Source organism: Thermobia domestica, chromosome 12, assembly GCF_964235325.1.
Source record: "Thermobia domestica chromosome 12, izTheDome1.hap1.1, whole genome shotgun sequence".
Taxonomy (NCBI): domain Eukaryota; kingdom Metazoa; phylum Arthropoda; class Insecta; order Zygentoma; family Lepismatidae; genus Thermobia; species Thermobia domestica.
Window position 1 is genome coordinate 210,757,042 of NC_137465.1, and position 13,064 is coordinate 210,770,105.

Here is a 13,064-nt window from a genome sequence, read left to right on the forward strand (position 1 = left end):
AACTGTTATGCTTATTATCTTTAAAATTATCAATCAACTTTCATGTACTTAGCTGAACAATGCACTTAATACTACTACTACTACGTACTTAACAATAGATGTGGCATTCGTTTGTTTGTTCTATTTCTTTACTTATTCTATATAAGATCTAACTATATTGATCTCTTTGATGTTCTGCAGAAGACATTTGGAGGAAAGATTGGATGGCTCTGCCTTCCATCGTTGGAGGTGTCCAAACATGTGATTGTTTGAAAAAGGAACTTTCTTATTAGCTATATGAGCACTTGCAACGTACTTGGTAGAGCCTGTATAGGCTAATGATCTACATGGTTGAAAATTAGAAATCCCGAAAAAAAAAAAGAAAAGTTGAAGAATTAGTAGTCTAATGTAGTTTGAAGAGTATCATGGCCAGCCAACAACTTGCCGTCTTTTAGCCAACAGCTTCCACCACGTACTTTCAATAGCTATATGAGCACTTGCAACGTACTTGGTAGAGCCTGTATAGGCTAATGATCTACATGGTTGAAAATTAGAAATCCCGAAAAAAAAAGTTGAAGAATTAGTAGTCTAATGTAGTTTGAAGAGTATCATGGCCAGCCAACAACTTGCCGTCTTTTAGCCAACAGCTTCCACCACGTACTTTCAATAGCAATTGTACTTTTTTTCGTAGGGGTTACGTTGGTTGGTAAATGATCGGTAAAGTGACCTATTACAACGTAGGACCAACGATGGCAGTTGGCTAGCATTGTTTTTCAATATCTAGCCTACTATTCCTATCTGGGTTGTTAGGAATAGAACGAAAGCGACGGAAGTCAAGAAGAAAAAGGTTACTGTACAGGATATTGAAGGGCATAAATAAAATTCTTAAGTCAAAATGCAGAAATTAATAGCAATGTTCGAAGTTTATCGATATGTGGCCAGTGTTCTATCCAGACATGTTAATGGGCAATGTCCTCCCCCAATTTTCTTTTGAAAGTAAAGCTGTAGCGTGTAGGTGATGTATATGATCCTACTTCTAGAGTTTTAGATTCCTGCAAAATCAACACGACTGGAAAGAGCCCTGTATGTGACAACAACTAGTCAATAGTGCCAAAATAGTTCTGAACAGTTTTATAGGCATATTTTTGGGAGATCTTCCCCGTAGCTGATCAACAACTTGCTGGAACTATTATATATATTTAATCTATCAAGGAATCACTTAATAAAGTAAACATTCGCCAATTTTTCATATCGTCTAATTGGAAGCACCTCTCTCCTGGTAAACAGAATAATTACATTACAATAAATAAATGAATAATGATACACGAATATTAGATGGGTAGTGGTTTATTTCCACGCTTCAAGCATTAACTGCGGTTGCTGGGCTAAGTTCATGAGCCAGCACCGTTAACTACCTGTCCCGCGTTTGCTCCACTCTTGGACCCAAGTCCTCGTTGACTTACTGCTCCTTCAAGGTTTGTCCCTCAACCTTGAGGATGTCAAGCACGTAACTACATATCTCACATTAGAAGCCTTTCTATTTGAATGTGGCCCTGCTGGCGCTGCTGTCGACGTGTGTTTTCCTGTAACCCCATATCTCGCACTAGAAGCCTTTCTATTTGAATGTGGCCCTGTTGTCGACGTGTGTTTTCCTGTAACCCCATATCTCGCACTAGAAGCCTTTCTATTTGAATGTGGCCCTGTTGTCGACGTGTGTTTTCCTGTAACCCCATATCTCGCACTAGAAGCCTTTCTATTTGAATGTGGCCTTGCTGGCACTGCTGTCGACGTGTGTTTTCCTGTAACCCCATATCTCGCACTAGAAGCCTTTTTTTATTTAAATGTACCTCTGCTGTCGATGTGTGTTTTCCTATACCTCCCTTGAAAAAGGAGGGACAAGTTGCTGTGACCGAGATCTTTCAATAGTTGGATGCAGACAATGTTGCCACATTGAATTATTTCACGGGATTCGCTGTGCACTGCCTTGTTAGCCATTCTAGATAGTCTAGGAGCTTCACTCCCCAAGACCAAACGACTGAATGACAAATTGGCAACACAGCCGAGGTCATTCACTTCTTTCCCCAAAGCAAAAGGAAGGTTTTCTCCGTGAGAGGGCGGCGGAGGTGGGACCGAAGGATGTTTCACATATTTTCCGAGGACACACTTGAAATAGGAAGGTTTCTAAAGGAGTGAGATATGACCACTATGTACCGCCTGACCTGAGTACGTACCTACAAGTTTAACTTACTCTTTCGGGCAGCCAAGGTATACTATATCCCAGAGGGAGATCCAGGATATGATCAAGGGAGAGGCTAAACCATATGCCGTTTTATCCAGTGTAAAGCAGGATTGAAGCCCATTTTATCCAGTGGATACCTCAGCGTCAAGGGGAGCTATAGCCCCTATAGCCCCCCTTGGATCCGCAACTGGTATATCCTTACCCTATGCTTGATATCGTATCAGGGTCTACCATGAATTGCAGGCGTAGCGCCCGAGAGTTATAACGTAAGCCGACGTCTCGCCAGTATCAGTATCACGTACAGAATCCCACGATGTGATCATAATCTGGCAGATGCAGAGTATACAGAATAGTGCATAACATATTCAGAATAATGCATTAGAAATACCAGCTTCCGTAAAGAGAAAAACACGCTACTCCGCTACAAAATAGTGTCCCAGTACAGCCCTCCATCATACATATTTTGATATCGCTTCTTCTCCGACAAAATTTTCTGGAAGAAATCCTGCTTATGAAATTACGTCGTAAATGATCATTGCATGTCTTACATTTTCTGTATCTAAGCTTTATCATTTTTAAAACTTGGTGTGAAATGGCAATTGCAAAGTATGATTTTAAATCACCTTTACATATGAAGTAGGAAGTACCAATTGACCTTGCGAAGTACACTGATAAGGAAGTGTTTTCTCTTTGCTTTTAGCTCCAAAGCAAACAAATGGTCGTTATCAGTGATTTGTTTGTAGATTCATTTTGTTCGAACCATCTGTGAAGTTAATGTAATAGACCGAAATGTGTCAGATTATATAATCTATTCAACCCAGATATGATAATTTTCCACATACCACAAGCTAAATTTGGATTTTCATAGATGCTCGATCTTGGTATTGAATGTTTACTAAATAAGGAAGATATTAATTTTCCTTAACAGAATAATTTATAATAAAGAAGCCACTAAGTGTGCAGGATATATATATATATATATATATATATATATATATATATATATATATATATATATATATATATATATATATATATATATATATATATATATATATAGAGAGAGAGAGAGAGAGAGAGAGAGTACCTACACATATAACAAAATATATTAAACAGAATCATGTACTGTAAAACAATAAGTAGGAAGAGAGATTTACTTTAGTTTGACGTATTAAAAATTTCGCTTCTTACTTTTGAAACATAGGTTCTATAAGCATTTGCTAGATTCTAAAAACAAAACTTGTTTTAAACAATTATGTTATGAATTAGGTTATAGTTTAATCAGCAGCTCTTCTATCATAATTACTACGCATACTTCTGAAGTGCATGATGCCCGGTTCGAATGACAACCGGGTTGCATTTCAAGCGTTTTGAGACATTTGGAGAACTACTTGAACTTAAAAAAATTCAACTTCAGTATTAAAAACAGAACTAACAGCAATGTCAGTCCATGGGTGATATCAATAAAACGGAGAAGTTACTCATTATTCCCAATTTTGTAGTAGTTACTCGCATTGGTATCAATAAAAAGAGAACTGAGCACTACTCGTCTCGGCTGATTTCGGAGGAGCCCCGCCCTTTTGAAGTAACCACACCTCTATTCTCGAGCCGAATAACTACTCCGCGTTTGATATCAATAAAAATCAAAGCTCCTTCGTGGCTAAGCGGTTAGCGTACATGCCTTTGGCATGAGAGACCCGCGTTCGATTCCCGCGGGAGCTCATGTGTTTCGGATTCTACGTTAATCAGTGGGTCCTGTCTCATATTGCCTTGCTACTGAAAAGGACGTTAAACTCAAAATCAACTCAACTCAACGTTGATTGGAAGGGTGTATACATGAGAATGTATTTTTTTATGCCAAGGCGAAAGGGGACACGTATGGTGTGGAAAATGCAAGCGGATTGACGTGCTTTATGATGTGACTGGCTGTACTTCTTTTAAAAAGGAAACAAAGGGGCCAAGTGTCTGATATCGTTCTTAAAGCCAAACAATCTACAAAGACCTTGGACAACACGTGATATGCGTTTGTCGTGTTAATCTTTATTTTGCTGGATTCAAATCAACATCCATCAGCTCCAATAGATTCGTTTCAGTGTTACTTTCTTGTTTCCCTGTCTTTCTTTTTTCTTTCTTTGTTTTGTCTTTTTGTTTTATTCTCGCTCGAATATTAAAGATTCTCTTTTAGGGATTTGTGTCTCAGTCACAGATTATTTGATATTTCGTTGCATTTCACTGCAATTGCCTTCAAAGCTTCGGCTTTTCTTAGTTTACTTTCTGGTAACTGTGACTTCGAAAGTACCACTGGAAACTCTTTTCTAATATCCACAAATGCACTTTGATTAAAACTGTCGTTGCTACTTGCCCTTTCCGTGGCGTTTAGGATACTACGCTATAGGCTAAAAACAACGAAATGACTGCGCGACGGATAGGAGAAATGAGTAATCACTTCTTTTATTGATGTGACTCACTGCTACGCGCAGAGGAAACGCGAGTGAACGTTCATAAATCTGGAGCAGTCTAGACCTGAGTAGTGGCTTGTTTTATTGATACAAAATTGAGGGAGGAGACTACCCAGGTGTAGTTACTCCGATTCTTGAGCAGGACATCTCAGGAGTAGTTACTTATTTTTATTGATATCACCCAATGTGTTGATCACGTATCAATTAACTAAAAGCTGTCTGGCCGACCATAATTCCAAATTGTAAGTCTTTAAGAAAGAAACCCTCTGATTGTTTTACCAGGTACAGTACATCTAGAAAATACGTTCCGAAAATGCCTCAAGAGATAGCAGGAGTGTCAGGGTGGGACGCGCTTGCGCAGAAGCGGAGGAGGAAAACGTAGCCATAACCTGGCGCGAGCGCAATGTGAGCACAGAAAAGTCGCAACGCAAAACAGTTTATATGGAAGTATGTGAAAGGCAAGAGCTCAGCCTCGTAACTTCAGATATTATAGCGTTATGAAACGGACTTGGATTTTGACTTGTGAGTCAGTGGTGAGAGAACTCTGGTAAGCTAAACATGGGTGCACCCAGATTCCTCTTCCGCGCCGAGTGCGAAATGTCGGCGGTAATCAGGTTTCTCCACGCTAAGAAGCTGTCGGTGTCAAAAATCCACCGGCAGTTGTATGTCTCGGATGTCGTAAGTGAAGATATGGTCAGAAGTCAGTTGATAGCAGGCCACACCAATGTGCATGACGACTGCACACAACTGTGTTCGCACAAAGTTGTAGCTACATGTTCCTTTCATCCACTCTTGACCAAGGACGTCTCGCTCTGATCGCTCATGTCACCTTGGGACACTTTCGGAACCTATTATTTGGATGCGCCTCGTACTTGATAAAGGCTAAGTTTAATCAGATGGTTTTAAGTTAATTGGGTTTCGTGATGAGCATATGAATACCCGCAGCCGTTATTTCTAACTTTGTAGACATCATTCCGTCATTGATCACTAATTCTTTGAACGGCCGAAACTCCTCTTCAGCTCTTTTGGACATTAAATATTTACACGTATCCACACATGTTCTCTCGTTTTACAATGCTTTTATTAGGTTAATTTCCTGTTTGTTAAGAATCAAATCTTGCATCTTAAATTTTACACAGTAGAAAATGGTTGTGTTAATTCAACTCAATTTTAACACAAGGCAGTGGTTCCAGCGTGACTACCACTATGCGGTGTTAGTTCAAGCGGTGTTGGCGTTTAACACAGAGGGTGTGTTACGTCTTTAACACACAACCGGTGTTGAGCCGTGCAGTAAGCGTTAATGAACCACAAAATTACTCCCCCAAAATATGTTAAATCGCCTCTATGCGTAATGTGTTTACATTATGCTGAAGCTAAAAAAAACACTTTAAACAAGTAAAAAAATACTCCAGTGACGGGGAGGGCACGAACCACCAACCTTTCGATTGCCAGTCGCGTGCTCTTCAGACTTGGCCACGGAGGCGATAAAGGAAATGTCGCTTGTAGAGGGATAAATTGTTGAGGTCTTTTGAATTTGGCTAATCAGAGTGCTCCTTTAAGCCACGTATATTCGACGATAACCGTTCGGGATAAGATAAAATCTGCTCGCCATGTAATTTTATAACAAAATGACAACTGTCTGTTTACTTTATTGTATAGTTCTTCCATATTCACTTTCAAATGATTGGCGATAGTTGCCTCTTATAAAGTTGATGTGTTTGTTGCTTCTAGTACACAATCGCTTAGAAAAAGAAGCAATAAATGCATCAAATGTGGGAGATGAAATTTTGCGTATATCTGGATGTGTTTAAGTATTTCTTTCTACTGTGTTTGTCTGTATCTTCAATTCATAAGCCTTTATAATTAGATGCACAACATATTTGGCAATCACGCAGAAAACAACACCGAAGATTCTACACTTGTGTTAATTTAACACACAGGTTGTGTGTCATTTTAACTACCGGCATTTGACACACAACTCCAAATGGAGAGTGAGTTGTTCTAACCACTTGTTTGTGTTATATTTTAACACAATCGTGTTAATGCTTAGGCATGTCGTGGAAATAACACAACGATCTTTTACAGTATAGGATAACCAAGATCAGGATATGAAAAGATACATAGTGGACATGAATTGGAAGGCAGAAATAAGGAAAGTGTGAACATACTAGAAATGGCAGAAACACACGATCTTGTTATCCTGAATACCTTCAATAAGAAGGAACAAGAACATCCTATTACGTATTAGAGTAGCACTAGCACTTGAAGGCCTCAGATTGACTTCATTCATGGTGGAAAGAAAACTTATGTGATGCGAAGAACTGCGAAGTGATAAAAGGTGTGAGTCTAACGGAGCAACACCACTTAGTAGTAGCCAATATCAAAGAAAAAAATAGGAAGAAGACGATAAAATGTTCCTGTTCGAACAAAATGGTGGAAACTAGAGGATAAGTGCTTAAAGGAGATTCGATACGAAATGACCAAATCCCAAGTACTGCAAAAGAGGGGAAAATAGGTGCACATAGAAGAGGAATGGACCAGAGTATCAGTAGCACTTAGGAAAACAGCAAGAAAAGTTGTAGGACATACAAAACGAAGAGGCCTCGTTGATAAACAAGACATTCCAGCAGCTCTTAAGGAAACAAAGGAACTATAGAAAATATGGCACAACTCTGGCAATCAACAAGACTTGACAGATTGCAAGGAAGCGAAGAATGCCAAGAAAATAGTATATCAAAAGGCAAGGCTTATGATGAGTTGTACAACAACGTAAAAACAAGAAAGGAACAAAAGAAGGCGTAAAAGCTTTCGAAGGTAAGAGAGAGAGGAAAAAGAAAGGTAGTTTGCATGTGAGCAGCATCAAGGATGAAAATAACGAGACCATGGCAAGTGAAGGGAAGTAAAGAAGCTTTGGAAAGAGTATTTCCAGAAACTTCTTAATGAAGAAAACTCAGAGAAACTTACTAAAACTTACTCATGAATCAGAGACTTGATCGGCCTGTGATTATAGCAAACGTGGACAATGCTATGAAAAAGAAGAAAAGTGGTATAGCTTCAGCACCAGATAATATCCCTATTGCAACATGGAAAAAGTTTAGGTAAAGAAATAGAGCAGTAGTTTGTTCGACATTTTAATAGGATATTGGAAACAGGGAATTCACCAAGAGAATGGAGAAGCAGCTACGTTGGGCCAGTTTTGGATGCAATATTGGCACTTAGGATACTAATGAAAAACTACAGAGAATATCGGAATGACCTCCACACAGTATTCATCGACATAGAGAAGGCTTATGATAGAATACCACAGAATCATATTTGGTCGATACTGGAGAAAAACTGACACATACATCTGTATAATTAAATATATTATGATGGATATAGAACAGGAGTGAGAAGTCCGTTTGGATTAACGGAAGAGTTCACGTGCATATTTAAACTGGGACCTCATCAAGATTCTATAGTCTTAGTCCATACTTCATTGCAGCTGTAATGTGAAGAGTTAAAATAAACCAGTTGGAAATCAACACGTATAACTTCTTACCTAAACTTGTTAATAACAGAACCTAATAGCTGATAGTACACATTCATAGTCATCTCTCATAATCTTATTTATTTGCAGTATTAATGTAAGTGATCAACACTATACTTCTTAGTTCTACACAAATCCAAATATTACTTAATTCAGTATAATTTCCTTTCAAATTATTGATTAATCTATGATAAAGCATTGTTATATGGTTTTATTATATATAAATTTCTCTTTAATCCGTATGATTGCTGTAAGTGAAATATATCGCAAAGTTGAGATATAATATTATCAAGCATATCGTTTGGAAGTTCGCAGTGAATTGAAGTGAACATCTAGTAAAAAACTATTCAAGTGCCATGAATTTTTTGAATTGTCTCGTTGGCTATTCTATGATAATTCAGTTTTATTATGTTTATTTGCATCTATAAATAAATTTGGTTATTTTAACTACCGGCAGTATTTTTTTATGGGTTAATTGTGTTTCTTTCTTTGATTATGTGTGAGGGGTTATAACCTTCAGTTTGTTTTAAAGATTTTTTTTTAAAACTTTGAGACATTCTTTTTGTTTCATTGTTATTTTTTGTTATTTATACCCTTTGAATTGATGACCCATATTGTTTTTATCATGGATTTCGAAATCTAATCTCATAAGTTGCTGCAATGTTATGTCCAATTCTACATTTTTTGAGTTTCCAACCCTTCCATAGGATGAAGAGATCAAATTATATTTAACCACTTTTGATCAAATTTTAATCTCGTTTGTTGATATGTAGATTTTTCTTGAATAAACTCGGCAGATGGAATGTTGTTAATAGCAAAATTCAGATCCTCTCATCTTTCTTTCACCGCAGTGTTAATTTCTTTACAAGATATAGTTATTTTTTTTTCCTTTTAAAACTTAGAAGTTTGATTAGATGTTTTCTCTTGTATTGATACTCTTGAATATTGTCATATTCCTTTTGAATTATCAATTCCAGTATTGTATTGTCTCTTTGCTATGTCTGGTTAAGAGTCTATGTGTTTTCTTATCAAAATTCTAGGCTCGGAACCAGGGTGGCTCGGTTCCGGAATTCTAGGCTCGGCTTTGGAAGGCGGGTAAAATTCAAATGTGCAATAACAAGTCGCCCCCTCTAGTTTTACGCTGGAACCTATCACAATCATTCTTCAACAGGTGATCACAGTGCACAATTTCAAACTTGTTGAGCATTTTAACGTATTCTTGCAAATAAATCTAGAATGTTAAGATTGCTTTTGTTAATAATGGAGAGCGATAGTAGTAAGCGTAAAATATTCTCTATAGAGTGTGTAAATATATTTAAAACGAGATTGAGCATGAAACTGCCGAACTTCATCATGGCAATAGCTGCATTGCCACGCCTTAGCAGAGAACTAGCTGCCTGTGGGTTAAGTGTACGAACGGTGTAGATAATTATGATCAAACGGAAAGTTTGTGGGATGGTCCCCATCAACTTCCTTGGACCCAACCCTACTACCTTAACGGATCTGATTCCCATGAATGTTCCAATGCTTTAACACATTTCAAAACAAACTGTAATGAAGCAACAATCATTTCAAAATATATATAACAGTATTTCTGCCATGCAAACGAGCACAAAGGATAGATGACGACTGCGTGGGTGCTCCGGGACTCAAGTACCTGTTGGAGGTATTTAATGAGCACTGAGCATTAATTGAATTTTTGCGTTGGAATTAACTTCGAAATTACACTTTCATGCGGTGAATAATAAAAAGAAACTATAGTGCATGTGCTCTCAGGTTAATTTTAGATAGGGATACATATGGGTTGAATAATCATTTATCACCACCTATTCTAAACACTTCAAGTTTACCGCATATCGAGGATCGAGCGATATAACATTACAGCGATAACAATCTGCCAGTGTAATTGTATAATTATTTCTTTAAAGAACTTAGCGTTTGACATTGCTAATTTATCTTTTTAAAAATTAAAATGCTATACGTAAATTACAAGACACTTGAATCATTTTCTATTTTCATTCAAATTATTCTCAAATGTCCTAAAGGTTTGACATACAGTTTTAATTGTTCGTCCTGTTTGTCCAATGTATGTTAGTCCACATCCACATGCGATCCAATAATGGGCTTTCTCTACACGGAAATGTGTTACTCCGTAACGTTATGCAAAGTATTATTTCGATATTTCGAGTATTTCTTGGAAACTAAGAAATTTAGCAATAATACGACCAAAGGTATGATTCATCCTTCATATACTGTATGTTGTAAGCACAGTTATATCCTGTCTGATATAAAATTCAAATATTCAATGAAATAATGTCTGATTCATATACACTCTATAAACATTTGTTAAATTCATTGAAATTTTTGTGACCACGGTATGCTTGATCCTTGAAATCTGGATTGCAAAGATGTGGCAGTACTTTAAAGTGTAAACACTCACCTTTCTACACCCGCTACTCTACGAATAATAAATACAACTTAATAATGATGAATGAATTTAAGAGCAAAAGATAAATTAGATGAAATATCTTTAACCATATGGAATTATGCACACAACAATTTGGAATGGGTTCATGAAAGGGCTGATGGCAAATATGATACCTAAGAGAAATTTCATGGAATCGAATTTTCAATATTAAATAAAAACAAATAGATTTAACTTTTCTTTTTTTCCCTGATTGATTGGAGTTAATTTTTTCTAGGATATAGATTGAAACGGAACATAGGCATAGTGCAGGAACTGAATTATTTCTCGGCTTTTTATAGAAGGTTTAGCACCATGACCAGTTATTGAACCCAGGATCATGCTTATAGAAAGCTTGTGCACCACGTTATCCCCTTTGGTCGAAATTGGTGCTTTAGTGAAAATGAAATGAAATCTTTGAGTTTTATGTCCCACGGTTATGCCGGTTAGGATAAAGCAGACGGTGATGATGAGAAATGGGTGAAATGGTGGATGAATAAAGTGAGAGGAAATGGGAGAACTCCGAGAAAACCCACGAACACGGTGTTTGTCCACCACAAAGCCTACTTGGCGAGAGCTGAGTAGTGTTTTAGTTTAACGTTTGACAATTATACCTTGTGAATGAATGGGGACGAATGATAATTACAAGTATAAGATCGACCACAAGAGATAATGGAGTTAAAAACTGGATGGAAACAGAAGAACTTCCAGACATTCAATTCAATGGCACGAATGACACAAGGCATGTCTTGAGTCTCATTTCAGAAATAAGACTGGATTTCAAACGAAGCGCTCTTTCTAGAATTCGAGACAAGATAAAACAAATGCCTATCTGCTCTCGAGTGTAGAATTTAAGAACAAATTTTTACTTTTGAAATATTTTGAAATATATATACCAAAGTTGAGTAGTCCAGAAAGACAGAAAAATATTGCGTTATCAACGTTTTTATCATGTCTGGATATCAGTTACTTCCATCATAACTTGCGAAATGATGATCAGAATATCGAAAATTTCCTACATCTTAAATTTTTGGTGTGTATTTTACATCGTTTTATTTTTATCTCGTCTCAAAAGTCAAGACAAGACGAGACAACTCGAGAGAAGATGGCCATGTGCACCACTACTTCCAATCAGGATTGGCCCTAGCCAATTCACCTTCTCGTGCAAGAGCATCATTTGCAGCCCCTCCCTTTCCTCAGAAGAACAAATTTTAAAATCCACGATTTTCAGTATGCTACCCCATCATGAACAAGGAAGAGGAGGAAAACAGCACTCGCACTCAGAAATGCTTAAACACTACAAATACAATCTCGTTGTGTCTGTTTTTTTCTTTAAATAATCTATTACGTTAATGAAAGATAAAACAAACACGCCTGCAGAGGAAAGATGGTAATCCTTCTCATAGAATTCAATATCGAGTTTTAATCTCAATATATCAGTTTGCAATTCCAGTGCAACTGCCTCTTTTATCTATATTTCTTGATTTTCCTTCTACGCCTCTTGAAAAAAGAAATAAAAACTTGTTTTCACCTTCAATGATAAGAAACTTCAGTAGGAATTCAGTTTGTGACAAAGCCAAAACTAGTTTTCATATCAAAACTGTGATAACAAACTAAATGGAACAGGTGTTCGCTACTGTTCGAGAATTGAGTTCTTATATTTGACAACAGCAATCAAGTAATTCATGTTGGAATTTGTTTGACTATTTGCTTTAGCATTGTCCATGTGACCTTAAACTATATACGACCTAAACATGATTTATGAATGTAGTATTCAAATAGAAGGTCAGCTTAGTACATTTAACTACCATAATCATGAAGTCTGTTACCAACAAGAAATATTTATTTTAAATAATATAGTTTTATGACAGTTTTTGTCGCCCCGTGCAAATGCATGTGTTGCGCATGTGGTAGATTCTATGTCCCAATGGTACAAAGTAATAAAAGAGCAAAACATGGTTAAGATGTTACTTACCTGCCTTGGGAAAAGTGACAACCCAGATATCATCTTCCTTTACTTCTAAGTTACGAATTCTCTCAGCATGTTTGTTGTAGGCTGGAGTCAAAATACATTCTGTTGTCTGTTCTTTTGCAAGACCCGTATTCTGAAAACCAACCATCAACTTTTGGGCTTTTACAGCCAAGTCATCCATCAATTTTTCCATCCGCATTTTGAAAGAAATAAGTTATGCACGTCTATCACAGCCCAAGGACGATAGAAAACAGCTGTGTACTACTACGATATGTTCTGGCTGTCTGCCCGAAAAATCTATGTCGTTACGTAATAGTCAGGAAGAGCACAGAATTATATTAACTTCCCTTTTTCTTACAAGGGCTGAACACAGACTACTTCCTACACTGACCTACGCTTTTCAGTTATACATGTAGTTAACC

General features: G+C 37.1%; 1 protein-coding gene across 1 annotated transcript in view; it reads right to left on the minus strand.

Annotated features, from left to right (window-relative positions):
• Positions 1 to 13,064, minus strand: part of LOC145667017 (luciferin sulfotransferase-like) — a 49,802-nt gene extending 36,738 nt beyond the window's left edge. The window contains exon 1 of the mRNA XM_081734703.1: positions 12,646 to 13,064. Coding sequence (XP_081590829.1) covers positions 12,646 to 12,841 — 196 coding nt within the window. The 5' untranslated portion in view covers positions 12,842 to 13,064. The remainder of the gene's footprint in view (positions 1 to 12,645) is intronic.